General features: G+C 46.4%; 1 protein-coding gene and 1 long non-coding RNA gene across 2 annotated transcripts in view; one reads left to right on the top strand and one right to left on the bottom strand.

Annotated features, from left to right (window-relative positions):
* The window catches only part of LOC129822114 (protein C-ets-1), a 51,059-nt gene extending 40,317 nt beyond the window's left edge, over nt 1-10,742 (bottom strand). Inside the window, exons 1-3 of the mRNA XM_055880070.1 lie at nt 10,640-10,742; nt 9,303-9,414; nt 7,999-8,155 (exon numbers count right to left, since the gene is read on the bottom strand). Of these exons, the coding sequence (XP_055736045.1) occupies nt 7,999-8,155; nt 9,303-9,371 (226 nt within the window). The 5' untranslated portion in view covers nt 9,372-9,414; nt 10,640-10,742. The remainder of the gene's footprint in view (nt 1-7,998; nt 8,156-9,302; nt 9,415-10,639) is intronic.
* On the top strand, nt 9,951-13,328 carry LOC129822115 (uncharacterized). The gene is made up of 2 exons (XR_008754454.1): nt 9,951-10,052; nt 11,372-13,328. It is a non-coding gene; the product is annotated as an uncharacterized LOC129822115 (long non-coding RNA).
* Nucleotides 13,329-21,244: the final 7,916 nt, after the last annotated feature.

Here is a 21,244-nt window from a genome sequence, read left to right as displayed (position 1 = left end):
GGACAGGAGCTTGCAGAATGGCCTTTTCAATGGGGGTGCATCATGACCCCTCTCGCTCCCTTATTTGTATCATCCATTTGTTAATGGTAAACATTTAAAGTGGGTATTAATCTATCTACGTACTTAATATATTAGCTTGAAACTTACTAAGTTCTGAAAATAGATCAAGTTGAATATAAACTTCTGTTTAATGTTTTGAGAGCTCCACAGACACATATAAGCGCAGGCAGACTGATGTACCCATTTTCTACTTGGTTGATACACTCTAGTTTTCATTCAGTATTATCTATCTGACCTGCTAAACTCATTTCCATGAGCGTTACAACAGAGTGAATAAGAGCTGGGTCTCCCTTTACTAAAATACTTCAAAGACAGAATCTGAGAGGAAATATAAAATTAAAATAAAAACATTATCATTCCAAAAGCCAGGTACAGATGTAGGATCTTAATTTGCAGGAGTGAAATTCAGGAAATGTACAACTTGTAGTGCATTTGAAGTTTAAAAAGGCTTCAGAAGTTTGAAATTTACGAAAAATGTATCAACCCCAACAAAAATGTCCATTCATTGTAATCCACATAATCATTCACATTTCCTGTTGCTGCAGGATTATTTTCCTGCTGTAGCAAACTGCCTCAAATGAAGATCCTACATTTGTAAGATCTAGGGCTATTGTTGTTGACCCAAAGATACAGTTTCCTGGATACTACCACGTCAGGTAGCCCAGTGGTTAGAGTGTTGGGCCAGTCATTGAAAGGTTGCTGGATTGAATCCAAGGTAAAATAAAATCTGTTGTTCTGTCCCTGAGCAAAGCAGTTAACCCACTCTTCCCTGGGTGCTGTGGGTGTTGATTAAGGCAGCACCCAGCACCTCTCTGATTCAGAGGGGTTGGGTTAAATGCAGAAGACACATTTCAGTTGTACCACTGACTAGGTTTCCTTTTCCAAATATGTTAGTGTAACAGTATAACTTTACGTCGTCCCCTCGCCCCGACACGGGCGCGAACCAGGGACCCTCTGCACACATCGACAACAGTCACCCACGAAGCAGCGTTACCCATCGATCCACAAAAGCCACGGCCCTTGCAAAGCAAGGGGCAACCCTACTTAAAGTCTCAGAGCAAGTGACGTAACTGATTGAAATGCTACTAGCGCGTACCCGCTAACTAGCTAGCCATTTCACATCCGTTACACTCACCCCCCTTTCAACCTCCTCCTCTTCCGCAGCAACCAGTGATCCGGGTCAACAGCATCAATGTCACAGTATAACTTTATGTCGTCCCCTCGCCCCGACACGGGCGCGAACCAGGGACCTTATGCACACATCAACAACGGTTGCCCACGAAGCATCGTTACCCATCGCTCCACAAAGGCCGCGGCCCTTGCAAAGCAAGGGGCAACCCTACTTAAAGTCTCAGAGCAAGTGACGTAACTGATTGAAATGCTACTAGCGCGTACCCGCTAACTAGCTAGCCATTTCACATCCGTTACATTAGTCACTGGTCATTGTACTGTAATGTATACATTGTAAAGTTACAGGAAGAAGGGATATTTATGGGAATGAAAAAGTCTGTACATGTCACTGTACGTGTACAATGACAGCCCTCCCATGAGACTGAGCAGCAGCACCACCATCATCTCCCACTGATCAGGCAACATGTGCACTTGGGTTTCAATGTCTAGCTTCTTTACCTGGCAAATGCTGTTGCCATGGTTTTGACAATTAGGGGTTCATGCAATAGCATTGCAGTTTAGCAGCTGTAGCTAAAGCAAAGCTGCTCCTCAGGCACATCTGTTATGGCTGCCTGCTTCTCCTTAATCCAGACATATAACTGGTGCATCTGCTGCTGCTGCTGCCAGGGGTTAACTGACAGTTAGCTACCTGGAAGGCCCTGCTGCTGCTACCAGGGGTTAACTGACAGTTAGCTACCTGAAAGGCCCTGCTGCTGCTACCAGTGGTTAACTGACAGTTAGCTACCTGAAAGGACCTGCTGCTGCTACCAGGGGTTAACTGACAGTTAGCTAGCTGAAAGGCCCTGCTGCTGCTACCAGGGGTTAACTGACAGTTAGCTACCTGAAAGGACCTGCTGCTGCTACCAGGGGTTAACTGACAGTTAGCTACCTGAAAGGACCTGCTGCTGCTACCAGGGGTTAACTGACAGTTAGCTAGCTGAAAGGCCCTGCTGCTGCTACCAGGGGTTAACTGACAGTTAGCTACCTGAAAGGACCTGCTGCTGCTACCAGGGGTTAACTGACAGTTAGCTACCTGAAAGGACCTGCTGCTACCAGGGTTTAACTGACAGTTAGCTAGCTGAAAGGCCCTGCTGCTGCTACCAGGGGTTAACTGACAGTTAGCTACCTGAAAGGACCTGCTGCTGCTACCAGGGGTTAACTGCCAGTTAGCTACCTGAAAGGACCTGCTGCTGCTACCAGGGTTTAACTGACAGTTAGCTAGCTGAAAGGCCCTGCTGCTGCTACCAAGGGTTAACTGACAGTTAGCTAGCTGAAAGGCCCTGCTGCTGCTACCAGGGTTTAACTGACAGTTAGCTAGCTGAAAGGAACTACTGCTGCTACCAGAGGTTAACTGACAGTTAGCTACCTGAAAGGCCCTGCTGCTGCTACCAGGGGTTAACTGACAGTTAGCTAGCTGAAAGGACCTGCTGCTGCTAACAGGGTTTAACTGATAGTTAGCTACCTGAAAGGACCTGCTGCTGCTAACAGGGTTTAACTGACAGCTAGCTAGCTGAAAGGACCTGCTGCTACCAGGGGTTAACTGACAGTTAGCTAGCTGAAAGGACCTGCTGCTGCTAACAGGGTTTAACTGATAGTTAGCTACCTGAAAGGACCTCCTGCTGCTGCCAGGGGTTAACTGACAGCTAGCTAGCTGAAAGGCCCTGCTGCTGCTACCAGGGGTTAACTGACAGTTAGCTAGCTGAAAGGACTTGCTGCTGCTAACAGGGTTTAACTGACAGCTAGCTAGCTAGCTGAAAGGACCTGCTGCTACCAGGGGTTAACTGACAGTTAGCTAGCTGAAAGGACCTGCTGCTGCTACCAGGGGTTAACTGACACCAGGCTAGCTGAAAGGACCTGCTGCTGCTACCAGGGGTTAACTGACACCAGGCTAGCTGAAAAGACCTGCTGCTGCTATCAGGGTTTAACTGACAGCTAGCTAGCTGAAATAACCTGCTGCTGGTACCAGCTAAAGGGTACCACCAGCCAATGGGTATGGCATGACTGGATTGGCCTCCCTGTGCTTAGACACCACTTAGCGAGTAATTGATGAATCACTCATTGACACACACACACACACACACACACACACACACACACACACACACACACACACACACACACACAGACAGACAGCCAGCCAGCCAGCCAGCCAGACAGCCAGCCAGCCAGCCAGCCAGCCAGACAGCCAGACAGCCAGACAGCCAGACAGACAGACAGACAGACAGACAGACAGACAGCCAGACAGCCAGACAGACAGACAGCCAGACAGACAGCCAGACAGCCAGACAGACAGACAGACAGCCAGACAGACAGACAGACAGACAGACAGACAGCCAGACAGACAGCCAGACAGACAGACAGACAGACAGACAGACAGACAGACAGACAGACAGACAGACAGACAGACAGACAGACAGACAGACAGACAGACAGACAGACAGACAAACAGACAGACAGACAGGGCCCTGATCTCTTAGGCGTCTAGGGATGCCATAAGCTGGATGCAGTTCTGCTGAGATCATAGGTCTCGAGTAGGGACAGGACCACGGGCTGTGTTTTGTGTGTGTGTGTGTGTCTCTGTGTGTGTGTGTGTGTGTGTTTGAGTGAGTATGCTAGGGGTGGTTCTGGGCCTCCCTGAACAAAAGCTCAGCTCTTTCTGAACAATTGCCTTCGCTAAAAAATATGTCTCTTCCTCCATTAGCGCCACCATGTGCCCCCCATCACTCCATTGTGCAAATAATTCAATTACCCCCCACCCCCCCACCCCCCAGAGTCTCTGAGCCTCCCAGGTCTCCCTCCTTCTTTCCATCAGTCCATCCTTCTCTTTCACAGAAAGAGAGAGAGCTCACTGATCAAGTTCAACCACCCCCCGCAGCTAAAGGAAAGCCCCTCGTCTCCCCAGTTAGACTACAGCCTGTTAATTATAAGCTGGTCTGCATTACAATATAGTGTTAACATCACTAGATGGATTCATTGGTTGACTATAAAAGCTCACACTATACCAAATGTGATATGATTATGATACCATTATGATAATAACAATATTCTCATTACCGTTATCTACACTGACACATTGTTCAGTCCTGACACACTCGTAAGGGTGTAATGACAGTAGGTATTACTAAGCCACATAATAGCATTTTTACAATAGAGGTCTTTTCTTGGATCATACCCACATGTTCCACCTTTCCGATGAGCTGGCATTAGATGCATCACCTCTTCCCATGATGGTAGTGTATGTCCTTGAAGACTGAATGTTCTGTATATGTGGTCACTCGTTAGTCACCGTAGAGGAACTGACCCCACTTACCCTTACCAGAACTGGTCTATGCAGCTATGTACAGAGGCTCTCTAGAGAACAATTTTTACATATGCCTAATGGCTGTGCCATCCCCGGCCCAATGCCAGCTTATCAGCTATCACTACAAACAAAGCCAATGTCACTACTACAACCACTCACAAAAACATAGTCTAGCGAAGTGGGGCTGCGCTGCAACCCTCTGCTTCAGAGTTGTCTCTCTTTTTTCCCCTCATTTTGTTTTATTGTTGGGGGAAGTGTGCTTCGGCCTGATTAGCATCGCTGTTTCCTCCTTTCCCATAACCTCCAGACCCCCGCAGGCTGCTTGTTTACTCTTAGAAAAAATAAATAGGCCTGCGCCCGTGAGGACGTGCCCCTCATCAGAGGCGAAGACGCCCACCCCCCCCTATCCCCAATCTCTCCCCCCTCCCCTCCTTTACTCCTTTACTCTCCTCCTCCCTCTCTCCCTCCAACCCACCACCCCCAGCCCTGTGACCATCCCCCCTCCCTACTATCCAGCTGTTAAATCACAAAAAAATAAAACCCAGACCAATGGTCCCTGGGTTCCATATCACAGCTGTGTTCTAAATGGGAGTGGATGTTTAAATGTACAGTGAGATCCTGAGTGCCTGGGAGTGGATGTATGTCGAAGTGGGCTTTTTACTGAATGGGAGGATACAGTAATACAATAAATGCCAGAGAACTGGTGTGAATTTAATGAATGACTATGTGGGGTGTGAGCGACTACCAGAAGTAAAGTATGTGTGTATGTGTGTCTCTGGGTTTCTGGGTTTCAGTGAGACTGTGCAGCACACACATCATGAATCTTTAAGTGGGTGTTAATGATCAGACCCAGCGGTGTGAGAGTGGCTAGGTTTCTGTGAGTGGAGAAGAGAGGAGTGGAGAAGAGAAGAGTGGAGCAGAGAGGACTGGAAAGGAGATGAGTGAAAAGAGAGGAAAGTGAGAGGGGGGTTATTGTAAACAGTGCCATGGTATGGCGGATGTCAGGAAGATGTGTATGACAGTGGGCTCAGGGCAAAACATGCAAAGGCCCTTTAACATACAACATCCCTTCACCACATCAGCTCTCAGGTCTCTCTCACAGTTACTGTAGCAACAAGCTATAAATCCAAGTGATGTAAACTAAAAGGGTGTTAGGGTACTGTGTTAGGAACTCAGTCTTTCAAACTTTAAGTTGTGTTCCTCTATAAAAAGTAGAAAACATTTTCGTTACTGGCCCCAGTACTCAGTGCACCTGTGCTGGTATTATAGCTATCATTTCTATGAAAGAGAACCAGGGCAGTTTGTATTGGCCGTATACATAGTGAAACACAAAGAGGTTCTTCACAAGTTGTATACTGTATTGGACGTTTGTAACGGCTGATTTCCTCCTCTTCGTCTGAAGAGGAGGTGTAGGGATCGGACCAAGACGCAGAGTGGAAAGTGTCCATGATTTATTAACAATAAACTGAACACTACACGAAACAAAATAACAAAAGCGAATCGAACCGAAAGACAGTCCCGTGTGGCACGAACACTGACACGAAATACAAACACCCACAAACACACGTGAACCCCGGCTGCCTAAGTATGATTCTCAATCAGGGACAACGATTGACAGCTGCCTCTGATTGAGAATCATACCAGGCCGAACGCACAAAACCCCAACATAGAAAACAACACATAGACAACCCACCCAACTCACACCCTGACCATACTAAATAAATACAAAACAAGAGAAAACAGGTCAGGAACGTGACAACGTTCTAGGTGGATACTGACACACAGACAGTCCTTTTCCATAATGTTAGCCTGACTCAACAGCAGTTGAGGTGGTATCTGTGTTTAATTGCATTGGTTCCACGAAAGGAAACATGTAGTAGCTGGCAAAATATTCATTAGCAGAAAAATGTCACCAATTAATTGTGCGCAGTGACTTGGGCTGTAAAATATGAAAGGGAAGCAAACGCAAATGTGTTTAAAGCTAAGCAAGGTGTAGGAGTGGTCTCAGGGCAAACTTACACACACGGTAAAGCGTGGCTTCAGGAAAGGAAGAGCATGTTTGCCGGTGGCACAGACAGCCAAAGAAGACTTCTTCACTTCTATCCTTACTATATAGTTGGTTTTCTCAACAGGTTATTAGATGACCTCGAACGACTGTGGTTAAGAAGTCAAAATATATAAGTTTGAGAAACATATAGGTCAGATCAACGGTTTTAGGAGGTGGAGTATGTCAAGGGTTACTGGTTAGGAGGTTTCAGCTCCATACACTGGGAGGCTACACTTCAATGACAGCAACAATATGTATATGACACTCTGTGGGGTCACCAAATTACTCTAATTGCGTCTACAGGTGGTTGCATTGCGCGGATGAATGAACAGCAGTGGTTTGCTTGATCACCATCACGAGGGAGAGGAGGTCAACAGGAGGTCGTTTTTTTCCATGTGATAATGTTTATGTCAACGGTTTAGCACTGGAACCACTGGAGGCTCCAAAGGAGTGTGTCTCCAGCAACAAACATCAGCAAATCCCATCAGATCCAGCCCCGACCTTACCCCCGGGGGGAACCAGAGGCTTGGGAAAAAGACGGCTGTCCTTTTGTCCTCCTTTCCCCTGTGTCCCTGCATCCAGCCTGGGAGGAGACGGAAGAAAGCTGGTGCCTGGCCTAAGCACCACCCCCCCAATCCCCCATGGCGTGTGTCCCAGTCCCCTGAATAAATCACTCTTAAGAAAGAGGGAGGCCAGAGTCAAACAGAGGCAATGCACTGGGAGGAATGTTCCAGTTTAAAATAAACGTCAGAAAAAAACAGAGTGCAGGCAGAAAAATGCGGGGCATGTGGAGGTCCCCAGAGGAGGAGAGGAGGGGGCATCTGGTAAAGGCATTCGGCCCTGGGGTCAACGTCACCATGGTCGCCAGGGAGGAGGAGACCCACAGGGGGCCCCGGGGCTGCTCAGCCGGCCGCTCTGTATGCAGCACTCTGGAGCAAGACGGACTGCCTGGACCGGTGTGTGTGTGTGTGTGTGTGTGTGTGTGTGTGTGTGTGTGTGTGTGTGTGTGTGTGTGTGTGTGTGTGTGTGTGTGTGTGTGTGTGTGTGTGTGTGTGTGTGTGTGTGTGTGTGTGTGTGTGTGTGTGTGTGTGTGTCCATGTAAGATGTGGGGATGAGGTGTGTGTGTGTCTGTATGTGAGTCACAGTTCATTTGCCACACCTCTCCACACAAAGTAATTTGTTTGCAGTGAACACTTAATCCATAATGAACAATCTCTTTCACCCCCAATCTCAGTTCCATTTTACCCCAATCTAGTTTCCGTTTATATGAAGCTATCCATGTGTTCCTTTGAGAAATTTAAAAGGCAGATTTCACTATGCTTGCTTAATTCACTGTATTAAGTGCAGTGACCTGATAAACAGGCAAACAACTGTGTTCTGTAGGATTTGTTCTTAGTCAGAGGCTTACTTTGGCTCCTACCTGTGGCTATGAGGTCGTGTCCATTGGGGACCTCCTGCAGGGTGATGTCCTGGGGGTAAAGGGTTCTGGATGGGGGGTAGTGCTGCTGCTGCTGGGGGTGAACCACCATACCAGGGAGCTGGTTCAGTGGTCCCATAGCCACCCCTCCACTCTGCCTCTGTAAAGGCAACACAAAACAGGGGGTTAACTAAGTGAGCCTGGAAATGGTCTAGGGCTGGGTAATTTGGCCCAAAATATTCTTTCACAATATGTTTCTTATTTTTGACAATATGATGGTATTTGGTGGTGATGACCAGTAGCAAGAAGCATAGGAGCCTCTACAGTTGCAGTTTCCATCTATCAGCTCTATTAGCTCACCATAGTGTGTGGTGTAACCTCACCACTGTAACCTCACCACTTAACTGACTGCCTGGTCGGTCTTCACAACAGGCATGGCTCGGAGTTGAGACCTCAGATCAGGGTACCTGACTGACTGCCCATCTGATAAGGACTCTTGTTAAAGCGATGCTGGGTTTATCAGTAGGCTGTCAAATTTACAGCCAGCTAATAGTGAGAGGGGACTGTGGAGTCTAATCTAGTGAAGTCTCTAGGGGGTACATGTGCCGATGACGGCACTATCAGTCCAGTCTGGCAGGGAGAGGGGAGTGATAGCCAGGGGAAGCGGGCAGTTGTATCGGCACTGTTAAGCACAGGAGGTTGGTGGCACCTTAATTGGGGAGGACGGACTCATGGTAATGGCTGGAGCGGAATAAGTGGAAGGGTATCAAATACATCAAACACATGGTTTCCAGACTGTGTTTACAAATAGCCTAAATAACCTGCTCTATAGCACATCAAGATGGTATTACATGGTAAAGTGTTTTCCTGTGAGGGTGCTCTGCATGACTCCAAATAGGCTCAGTGATGGTTGGGCCCCACACTTCTAAGTATTTACTGCCGATATGAGGGTAATAATTGTTTTGCAGAGCAGAGTTGATTGAAACTATAGGTTTCAGACCTTGGTCTTCGTCGTCCATCTCTTATTCCACTGCAGCCTCCCAAGACAATTTCTACCTTACATTTTACCTCTGGTCCATAGTGGTCTAGAATGAAGAACTGATTGTAGCATTTTTTTAATGACAAATAAAGTGCAGATTTTTTATAGTAAACTTAACAACGCTCCAGTGTTGCAGTAGGTTGATGGAATCCAGAGGTGCATTGCTAACACACACTTGCATACTCCTCCTACACCGTGGCATGTGGTAGGTAGCTAGCCGGTCCACAGGCTGTAACAGGAGTGTGATTTATGGTGGTCGGGGTCTTACCATCGCACCCAGACGGTCACAGGGGTGAAGGGTCGAGTAGGAGAAAACTGGATCCATGTAGTAACTCATCCTGGGGTCTGGATGGAGCAGCAGGCCTGTGGAAGGGATCAGCCTACAAACAGCCGAGACGGGGCCCCTATCAATCACACACTGTTTACACTGTGTGTGACTACAATAAGCTGTCACCACAGGTCTACATAGAGTGGCACCACCCCACACTGCCCTGTGTAACATCTAATGCAGACATCCCAAACACCTTTGTGATAATTCTTCCTTTTTGCAATGTTGACTTTAAATGACATAATCACTTGATGAAAATGGGGTTAGAAATAGAGGATCTTTAATGAATAACAACTTGATTATTTCCTCCTCTTTACATGGACAAAAAATAAATAAATAAATTAGCATGGACAACAATGCAATAACAAATACTAAATTCTAGCCTACAACATCCCAGTCAAGATTATAATGTATTCAGTTGCTAGTGTGTCTCCATATTTGGACATTTATATGAGGCAGCTTTTTCAATATTCAGGGCTGATAATTCTTTGCCTGATCCCCCCCCCCCCTTCTTACCTCCCTACCGCTCTCCTCCTCCTCCTCTGTCCCTCCCTCCCACTCTCCTTCCTTCCCTCCCACTCACTTTGGGCATCTCATTATCATGTGTTTACTAGTAGAAACATCAACAGACGGGGAACAGGAACCCAGCTGAGAGGAGTGCGTTTCCAGGGGAGCTGACAGACAACGTAGGTAGGGACAAGTAGCCTCGAATGTATGCCTTAATTAGCAAACATCACAAATACTTTATCATTGTCAAGTGATAACTATTGTAATTGACTACAAGAGAAAAATATGTATCATAAATCTATGCAGCCAAAGTCACGAAATTACATTAGGACACCAATAGTTTGCATTCAATTCAAGGTTTATTGTGAGGTAAAACATTTTATATAAACATATTTTCCAAATGACTGGGTCAATGGCAATTGGCACAGCAGAGAATCCAAACAGAGACGCACGTGATATGCTATTGCATATCAATGCAGATATACCACAAATATTATTAAGCTGTAATTAACATTTTTTTCAAAACTATTTTGATGTACGTTTGATCAAATTAACGCGGTCTTCTCCGTTTAATTCAAAATGCACCAGATTGCACGGTTCATTCACGCTCCAACAGCATTCCTCACGGGAAGCGCGACTGCACTTCAAAGCGAGCTTTACAACCCGACACATCACACTCCTATTGTTTCTCATATTTATATGTAAACAACATTATTTTCCACCAACATATATCTGCTGGATTTGTAAAATTGGTAAGAGTATAAACTTACCGTGTGTTGTGAGTGAAACTTCCTGCAGGTTGGTTGAGTGGTGCGCTCTGTAGGCTAGTTGGCTGTGACAGTTCAGCTGTAGACAGACTCAATGCACTGATGCTGTACCTGGGCTTATAGTGAGTCCAAGGAGGAAGGAATATGCACTTGCCGGATTTAAGTCCCACCCTCGAATCATACCGAGACCCACTCAAATTCCCTTTGGGGTGTTCCACACAATCGCTGAGTAATCGAACTGTTGTTATCCAAATAGAAAAACGTGTTATTGTTTAGTGACACATCTGGATTTTCACCATCAGTCCTATGCAGGTTTGTCAATCATATATACTTTTTTCAGTGTCATCTTGAATTCTTACCATCAAGCCAATGATATGATCATCTCGCTTGGTTTTGCAGGTGTAGTTGGAACTTGGTGACAATGGATAGGCTTCCTGGGTGGCCTGGAAAAAGTCCCCAATTTTGGGCACACAGGCCACACAGTATCACATCAGTGAAGTGTCAGGAAAGGGTGAGACCTAGGGAGTGGTCAGTCAGTTGTTAGAACATACAGGCCAAGGGCCCTTTCTATCCTGCCTGGTGTCAGAAGGCATGTGCTCATCAACAGTGTGCCACCACCAAGGTGTCTCAAACAGCACATGTAGTTGCGGCGCATGGCTGCCTCCGGGACTATAAAGGATACCCTTGAGAGGTATCTGGTTCCTGAATATTTGTCATCTATTTGCTCCTCCACAGCTTTCTAGTGGCTGGTGCCTCATCGCCGTTCAGCCCCATCCCAGGCCATGCGTGTGTGACGCTGATTAGAGCCCTGACGGAAACCTCAGGCAGTCGTCTGCGAAATGAGAAGAGGTGATTCCACACGCCGGGAAGTCTACAAGCCCTCTGTATCTGATAGGGTGCTGTGATATACAGGAAACAACATGATATGTATCTATTTATTTGGTTATTAACTGCGCTATAAGAATTTTTCTATCTGTAAAAAAGCATTCTACTTGAAAACATGATGGTGAAATGAGAAAAGCAGGGATTTATCAGCTCAACACTTGCGTCTCATCTGAAACACCTTGTGACTCAGTGATGTTCTCCTGACCCTGGTAGAACATTTGTTTGAATGATAAAGTACCAAGCCCCTGGCAGAGGCTGCCTCTTTAAAGTACATCTTGTTCAAGTCCAAGGTGAGAGGCGTGAAGAAGTGCTGTAGACGAGGAGCCCAGTGGCAAGCTGGGCTGGGGCGCGTGGCCTGCGCTTTCTCAGCACCTCGTTTGAAGCTCTGACGCGGGCCCCTTGCCCCCGGCCCCCCGCCCCCGGCCACCCCTGTTCTTCCCTGGCCCCCTCAGGGCATAGATAGGCAACACGTCGGGGGCAAAAGGGTAGGGGATGAGTTATTGCGATGCGAAAAGAGGAGATCGGGCTCGCCCCTCTGATGAACTAAATTGAATAAAGGGGCAGGAATGCAATCCAGATCTATTCTAATGCCCCCTCAATGCTGTTTCAAAAATCAGCATTGGGAGTTCAAAGGGGAGGCCCCAATACACTTCTGCTCCACATGAAGCAGCTCTCATCACTTAACCTCATGCCATTGTTGTGCCACCTTTTTACGCTCAGTCACTCTCTCTCACTCTTTCATTCTCTCTCTGGCTCAACTGCAGTCATGCTTTACATTAAACAGATAGTGAACATCATGCCATCACCACCAGTAAGCCCCATAATTCAAAGAGTATGAACTTTTTTATTGCCAACTGTACCTTGTACCAAAGTCATGGTGTTACTTGACGTTCATTTTTTCCCTTGTGTTTTTTGTCTTAGTGAAACTACAGTTATATGTACTCTGGTTATTTATTTCACTATGTTTTACTTTGAGATGGCTGTTTGCTTTTTTGCTTCATGGTTAGCTACATCTTCTTCGCATGAAGCCCAAGTCTACCCTACTGTTAGTCACTAGGCCATCAGACAGACCCTTCTGGGTATTAAAGGAATAGTTCACCCAAGGTTTGGCAGACATTTTCATACCTCAAACGTGGTTTGATGTCAAACTGAACCCATTTCCACACCATCTGTTGTCTATAGGCATCAGGAGAGTTCTGCAGGTCTCAGTCCTCAGTGAACTGGCACAGGATTGGCATGGTAAAGTTGGAACACTATTGAAGTATAAAAACATCTAACAAACCAAGATTTTGGGTGAACTATTGTGTTTAAACTGAAGTGAAAGTAAGAGCAGTGATTTCCAGATGAGCCAGTAGAACATGAGTAAATCATTAGGAATTTCGTTATGGCAAATAGAAATCAAACCTGGATGGTGTTCAAAGATAGATGGGTGTCATGCCCTGATCTGTTTCACCTGTTCTTGTGGTTGTCTCCATCTCCTCCAGGTGTCGCTTATTTTCCCCAGTGTATTTATCCCAGTGTTTCCTGTCTCTCTGTGCCAGTTCATCTTGTATGTTTTCAAGACAACCAGTGTGTTTTCCCCCATGCTCCTGTTTTCTATTCTCTTTTTCTAGTCTTCCCGGTTTTGACCCGTGCCTGTTTTTTCTGGACTTCGTACCCGCCTGCCTGACACTTCTGCCTGCTCTGACATCGAGCCTGTCTGCCACTCTACCTCTTGGACTCAGAATCTGATTTTGACCTTTTGCCTGTCCATGACCAATCTCTTGCCTACTCCTTTTGGATTATAAATAAACTACAAAGACTCTAACCATCTGCCTCCTGTGTCTGCATCTGGGTCTCGCCTTGTGCCCTTATAATGGGAGGGTTGAGTGGTGCTGAAGGGTGGGACTAAAATATACTATGTCCATAAAATGTCTATAGGTTCAGAACTTTTGTGAAACAGCACAGTTAAAAATATATGGCAAATAGAAATCAAAACTGGATGGTCTTCAGAGATAGATGGAAGGGGTTGTGGGTAGCTGGATGGGATTAAAAACAAACAAAAGAGAACTATTGTAAAATACACTTGTCCGCAAAATGTAAATAGAATGTATAACCTGGAAGTAGAATCCTAAGTGTTGTTGTTCATTAACTTACTCCAATTAGGGTGGTAGGGTTAGGGTAATATAATAAAGATATATACACTGCTCAAAAAAATAAAGGGAACACTTAAACAACACAATGTAACTCCAAGTCAATCACACTTCTGTAAAATCAAACTGTCCACTTAGGAACCAACACTGATTGACAATACATTTCACATGCTGTTGTGCAAATGGAATAGACAACAGGTGGAAATTATAGGCAATTAGCAAGACACCCCCAAAAAAGGAGTGGTTCTGCAGGTGGTGACCACAGACCACTTTTCAGTTCCTATGCTTCCTGGCTGATGTTTTGGTCACTTTTGAATGCTGGTGGTGCGTTCACTCTAGTGGTAGCATGAGACGGAGTCTACAACCCACACAAATGGCTCAGGTAGTGCAGCTCATCCAGGATGGCACATCAATGCGAGCTGTGGCAAGAAGGTTTGCTGTGTCTGTCAGCATAGTGTCCAGAGCATGGAGGCACTACCAGGAGACAGGCCAGTACATCAGGAGACGTGGAGGAGGTCGTAGGAGGGCAACAACCCAGCAGCAGGACCGCTACCTCCGCCTTCGTGCAAGGAGGAGCAGGAGGAGCACTGCCAGAGCCCTGCAAAATGACCTCCAGCAGGCAAAAAATGTGCATGTGTCTGCTCAAACGGTCAGAAACAGACTCCATGAGGGTGTAATGAGGGCCCGACGTCCACAGGTGGGGGTTGTGCTTACAGCCCAACACCGTGCAGGACGTTTGGCATTTGCCAGAGAACACCTGAGATTGGCAAATTCGCCACTGGCGCCCTGTGCTCTTCACAGATGAAAGCAGGTTCACACTGAGCACATGTGACAGACGTGACAGAGTCTGGAGATGCCGTGGAGAACGTTCTGCTGCCTGCAACATCCTCCAGCATGACCGGTTTGGCGGTGGGTCAGTCATGGTGTGGGGTGGCATTTCCTCCATGTGCTCGCCAGAGGTAGCCTGACTGCCATTAGGTACCGAGATGAGATCCTCAGACCCCTTGTGAGACCATATGCTGGTGCGGTTGGCCCTGGGTTCCTCCTAATGCAAGACAATGCTAGACCTCATGTGGCTGGAGTGTGTCAGCAGTTCCTGCAAGAGGAAGGCATTGATGCTATGGACTGGCCCGCCCGTTCCCCAGACAGCTTTGCCAAGAGTGTGCAAAGCTATCATCAAGGCTAAGGGTGGCTACGTTGAAGAATCTCAAATATAAAATGTATTTTGATTTGTTTAACACTTTTTTTGGTTACTACCTGATTCTATACGTGTTATTTCATAATGTTGATGTCTTCACTATTATTCTACAATGTAGAAAATAGTAAAAATAAAGAAAAACCCTTGAATGAGTAGGTGTGTCCAAACTTTTAAATGGTACTGTATATATATTTACAAAACAAATATATGGGGGATTGGAAATAATGCAGACAATTACATTGATGGAAACTACAATCTATCTGCAATATTAAAGCTGATCCACCCTCTAAAAAATGTGAATTAAAAATAAGAATAGAATTTAGAAGATCTCTCAGTCCTGTGTGTTGTACTTATGTCGCCTCATTGACAGTATGCCTTTGTCATCCCAATTCCCAATATTGTTTTAATCAACACCCTCCCCCTCTCCCCAATGGTATGCTGTGGTATGTTGACTGGGTGTAGATCAATAATGTTTTAATCAACACCCTCCCCCTCTCCCCAATGGTATGTTGTGGTATGTTGACTGGGTGTAGATCAATATTGTTTTAATCAACACCCTCCCCCTCTCCCCAATGGTATGCTGTGGTATGTTGACTGGGTGTAGATCAATATTGTTTTAATCAACACCCTCCCCCTCTCCCCAATGGTATGTTGTGGTATGTTGACTGGGTGTAGATCAATATTGTTTTAATCAACACCCTCCCCCTCTCCCCAATGGTATGCTGTGGTATGTTGACTGGGGGTAGATCAATATTGTTTTAATCAACACCCTCCCCCTCTCCCCAATGGTGTGCTGTGGTATGTTGACTAGGTGTAGATCAATATTGTTTTAATCAACACCCTCCCCCTCTCCCCAATGGTATGCTGTGGTATGTTGACTGGGTGTAGATCAATATTGTTTTAATCAACACCCTCCCCCTCTCCCCAATGGTGTGCTGTGGTATGTTGACTGGGTGTAGATCAGGAAACCTTTGTCTCACTTTCTCATTTTTGGATATTCTAGAGATAGAGCTGACAGGTGATATTAATGGTATTTTATTAGCAGTGTTCTGATTGCTGTAGGTAAACCTGCCTGGGCTGTGTTTGTCTCTTTCAGGGGAGAGAATGACAATGGGGAGTTCTCTTCCCACTCCCCTCACACAGGAGATGGCCATTTTCTTTGATATGATGCCCGAATCCTTTCCCCACCGAAGAAACTGGCCCGCAGATGTTGCTAGGCCAACTACAAAGAAGGAGCTCTTTATGAGGAGAACGTCTATTTTGGTCCCTGTGTGTTTCTGTCTCCGAGATGTGGTGCTTTCAGAGGCAGAGGCCTAATCTTTCTGCTCAAAACGTGTTCTATTCCTTGCCGAGATATTTTTAGATTAAAGACCCAATTCAAATGACTAAAGTGAGGATGTAATATTTTATGACAGTATCAATGTGTGATCGCTATGGTAGAGTTTTAGGTCGTTGAAAAGACGCTATATTGGCATTGGTAAAAAGAAAGAAACACTGGAGTACTAAATGAATACTCAAGTCATGGAAAGGCTCTCTGTATTGGTTTGAGTGGGTTTATACAGAAGTGGCAGTGGTTCGGTAGGTTAGGTCACACTTTGACCCAAAGAACTGTGACTTAGTTGCCGTCTGACTATGAAGCAGAGGTCTTGGGAGATATATTATCTTTAATTAAGGCACCAATCCCTTTGGCAAGTTGTCTAAACAGGCCTAAATAGGGCTACTAAATCAGACTAACATCCTCAGTATTTGATAGTTTGGGAGCGTGCACTCGCCCCAGATGGTTCATGTTTCTGTACCCAGGACAGGGCTCTTCTGTTTAAGCGTTGCCTTGACAGACCCGGTTATACAGAATCACATGCTGAGTCCCCTTCCCCCCAGTCAGGGACTGTGTTTAGTTCAATCTGAAGAGCATTGTTCCCTGCATCTGACCTGGGATCAGAGGATAGTGGTTGACTGTTGCTCAGCTCAGCAGACAAGTTGTTGTCTTGAAATATGACACTGACACTGTCACTGTACTATTAAAACAAATGCTTCCCACTTCACCTTTTGAGTGAAGGACCAGAAAGTAAAATTAAAACCTTTTAGAAGAGCAATTCACATGTATGGACTTGACTTGCCATTTCTGGAGATGGTGGCACATTTACAGAGTTTGATTTTGACCCAATATAATGTTTGTTCTCAGAATTTTTATTCAAGATCATCAAATGTACCAAGTGACTGCAAGTTAAAACACAGGGATTAAAATCATCCCCTCCTTATGTCTCTTTTCAAATACAACAGTGTGATGAAACATTTCAGTGAGTTAACTAACTGCAATTAACATAGTTCTAGCTCAAGAAGCAGAAAAGAAAGATGAGAGAAGGGGGAGACAGACAGGAGACGGAGTAAAGAGGAGGGAGAAGAAGATGCTCAGTCCAGCGTGCCCTTGATAAGATGCTGGCAGAGCTCCAAAACAAACCCCCACGCAGCCCCCCCTCCCCTCCTCTGTTCAGCCCCAGACTGGGCCCCAGTCCCAGCGCCAGCACTAGCTATTCTTCTTCATTAGCCGCCCAGAACCTCTTGCCATGTAGTTAAAAGAGGGGTTTTCTGAATGCTTGTGAAACACACTCTCATTAGAGACGTGCAAGAAAGCTGGTGAAGAGAGAAGAGGGCTGGAGAGGAGGATGAGAGAGAGGGGTCAGCTGGAGGTGCTTGCTTGCTTTGAATAAAGAGGGAGATGACAGTGTAAAACAGCCTCCCTTGTGACTCTCTCTTCGGTGTGTTTTGGACAATCAGTAACTCCATCCTAGTCCAATTGTGTTAGCATTGATAGCAACATAAGTGGCACAAGTAGATCTGTCAGCCTCACTCAGCTCATCTACGCTGTGATCTGTGAAGGTGCAGCGAGGCTTATCAACGGCAGTGCGATGAGAGGGAAGACGTTGCTGCTTGTCAGTGAGTGATTTTCACCAGGGTCTGGGTAGTGTCCAGTCCAGAGCCTATGCTGTCTTCCTGTCTGCCCTGGGAAATACATCACTCCTGCCACCCCTCACTCATACTCTCCCTTATTCTTTCCAGACCTTGGTTTCATTAACATATCTGAATGGATGTGAACTTTGCTCTACAACCCTCCACAATACTGCAGGTACTCCAGCTGCAACAGCAGAGTTCAAGACAAGACACACTTTCCCAACAATGGAGGCCTGCTAATGCTCATCCTGAGAAAAGCAGAAGCCCCTAACCCCTGGTTCCCTCTTCCCTTCCCTTCCCTCCTCTCCCTCCACTCCCTCCTTCCCCTCCATCAGGCCAGGCTTAGAGAAGTGTTTACAGAGCCAGCGCCTGTAATTAATGACGGGATAGTTCATTTGAGTCCTGGTTTTGTTCTGTGGAGGTAGATAGATACAGCCAGGGGGTTAGATTACAACTACATAAATAATGCCCCCCCCCCCCCCCCCGCCCCCCCTCCCCGCGCATCCCATCTCCTCTCCATCTCGCCCCTTCTCACTCACTCAGTCTTATCCCATCAAAACCGTCCTCCGGAGTAGTGTTTCTCACTAGCTTTCCTCCTGACTATCCCACTTGGCTCCCCTTCCCATGCCCACCTAAACCCCCACACAATTTCCACCCCGTCCCCTTACCGTGCAGCGCCGGGGGTATTTTTATGTTTTACGGATGTATAGTCCATCCTTTGCCGTGAATCTCTCTGTGGGGAAAGGGGCTGCTCTCTGTCTTCCCCCCTTCTTCTTTCCGTCCTTCCCTGCCTCCCCTCACATTCATGTGTGATCTGTGGGAAATATGTGTCTCTAATATGGTCATACCTTTGGCGGGAGGTAAGAAAGTGCAGCTCAGATTCCACCTAACTTTGTGGGCAGTGGGCACTTAGTCTTTCTTCTTTCAAGAGCTACGTCTGCTTATGGCGGCCTCTCTCAATAGCAAGGCTATGCTGACTGAGTCTGTACATAGTCATGGATTTTCTTAAGTTTGGGTCAGTCACAGTGGTCAGGTATTCTGCTACTTTCCATTCTCTGTTTGGGTCCAGATAGCATTCCAGTCTGCTCAGTTTTTTGGTTTATTCTTTCCAGTGTGTCAAATAGTTATATTTTTATTTTCTCAACTGAAATGTGTCTTCCGCTTTTAACCCAACCCCTCTGAATCAGAGAGGTGCTGTGGGCTCCTTAATCAACATCCATGTCATCAGCACCCAGGGAGCAGTTCATTTTGGAGGTTAACTGCCTTGCTCAAGGGCAGAATGGCAGATTTTTCCACCTTATTGGCTCAGGGATTTTTGAACCAGCAACCTTTCGGTTACTGACCCAGCACTCTTAACCACTAGGCTACCTGCTGTCTACAGAATTACCAGATCATCTGCAAACAGTAAACATTTGACTTCCGAGTCTAGTACGGTGAGGCGGGGTGCTACAAAATGTTCTAGTACCCTTGCCAAATCATTTATATACTGTATATGTTGAAAAGAGTGGGGCTAAAGCTGCATCCCTGTCTTACCCCACAGCTCTGAGGAAAGAAATCTGTGTTTATTGCCCATTTTAACTGCACACTTGTTGTTTGTATACATTGATTTTATAATATTATATGCAACACCGCTTTCCATCATTCCAAATCGAGTCAAAAGCTTTTCTTAAATCAGTCAAGCATGTGAAGACTGCTTTTGTTTTGTTTTGTTTGTTTGTTAGTTATGCCTTGTCTGTCATACAATATTTTGGTAAAAAGACAATTTCACATTTGCTCAGAACATTGTCAGAGTCTGCTGTTGAGGATTTTGCAGGGGTTCCTGTTGATGCCGATTCCATTGGTAATTATTGGGGTCAAATTTGTCTCCACTTTTGTGGATTGGGATGATCAGACATTGGTTCTAAATATTGGGGAATATGCCAGAACTGAGGATAATGCTGAAGAGTTTAAGAATGTGTGTCACGCCCTGGCCTTAGTATTCTTTGTTTTCTAAATTATTTTAGTTAGGTCAGGGTGTGACATGGGGAATGTATGTGTTTTTTGTAGTGTCTAGGGTGGTTGTAAGGTTTAGGGGGTTTATTAGAGTAGTTGGGTTTATGTTTAGTATAGAGGTCTAGCTGTGTCTATGGTTGAGTGTAGGTATCTAGGAAAGGCTATGGTTGCCTGAATTGGGTCTCAATTAGAGACAGCTGGTTATTGTTGTCTCTGATTGGGAGCCATATTTAAGGCAACCATAGGCTTTAGCTGTTTGTGGGGAATTGTCTATGTTGAACGTTTGTTGCTTGTCCATGCACTTACGTCATTAGCTTCACGGTCGTTTGTTGTTTTGGTTTGTTTTGTGTATAGTGTTCATTTTCGTGTTTTTTCCTCTCTTCTAATAAAAGAAGATGTACTTTCCACACGCTGCGCCTTGGTCCTCTCTCAGTCCCTTTGATGATCGTGACAGAATTCCCCACCCGAATCGGATCAAGTAGCGTGTGAAACAACAACAGGACCCACCTACACAGGACTATTGGAATTGGGAGGAAATTCTGGACCGCAAAGTACCAGGAGAATATAACCGCCCCAAAGCTGAGCTGGAGGCAGCGAAAGCAGAGAGGCGGAGATATGAGGAGGCAGCACGGAAACAAGGCTGGAAGCCCGTAAGTCAAACCCAAAAATTTCTTGGGGGGGGGCTCTCGGGTAGTTTAGTTGGGTCAGTCGGGAGACGTGAGCCAACTCCTCCTGTTTACCGTAAGGAGCCGGTGAGGGCGGATTTGGAGGAGAGTGACGCAGAGACAGTAAAGGAGTTAATGGAGAAATTGGAGGAGAGAGTTATGAGGGATGTATTGGTTTGGTGCATGAGGCACGGCATCCGTCCGAATGAACGTGTTGGTGATTTAATGTCACCGGGAACAGCTCTCCATACTCGTCCTGAGGTGCGTGCTAGCCGTCTGGTTAAGACAGTGCCTACAGCACGCACAAAGCCTCCTGTGCGTCTCCAGAGTCCTGTGCGTCCTGTCACTGCTCCTCGCACTAGCCCTGTGGTGCGTGTCCCCAGCCCAGTACCACCAGTGCTGACACCACGCACTAAGCCTCCTGTGCGTCTCCAGAGCCCTGTTCCTCCTCCACGTACTCTCCCTGTGGTGCGTGTCTCCAGTCCAGTGCCTCCAGTTCCGGCACCACGCATCAAGCCTCCTGTGCGTCTCCAGAGCCCTGTACGCACTGTTCCTTCTCCCCGTACTCGCCCTGATGTGCGTGCCCTCAGCCCGGTACCACCAGTGCCGGTACCACGCACCAGGCCTATAGTGCGCCTCGAGAGTCCAGTGTGCCCTGTTCCTCCTCCACAGACTAGCCCTATGGTGCGTGTCTCCAGCCCATTACCACCAGTGCCTACACCACGCACCAAGCCTCCTGTGTGTCCCCAGAGTCCTGTGCGTCCTGTTGCTGCTCCCCGCACTAGCC

The sequence above is a fragment of the Salvelinus fontinalis genome, chromosome 24 (genome assembly GCF_029448725.1).
Source record: "Salvelinus fontinalis isolate EN_2023a chromosome 24, ASM2944872v1, whole genome shotgun sequence".
NCBI lineage: Eukaryota > Metazoa > Chordata > Actinopteri > Salmoniformes > Salmonidae > Salvelinus > Salvelinus fontinalis.
The sequence above is the reverse complement of the archived record's forward strand: the minus strand, read 5'-3'. Positions and strand labels throughout refer to the sequence as shown.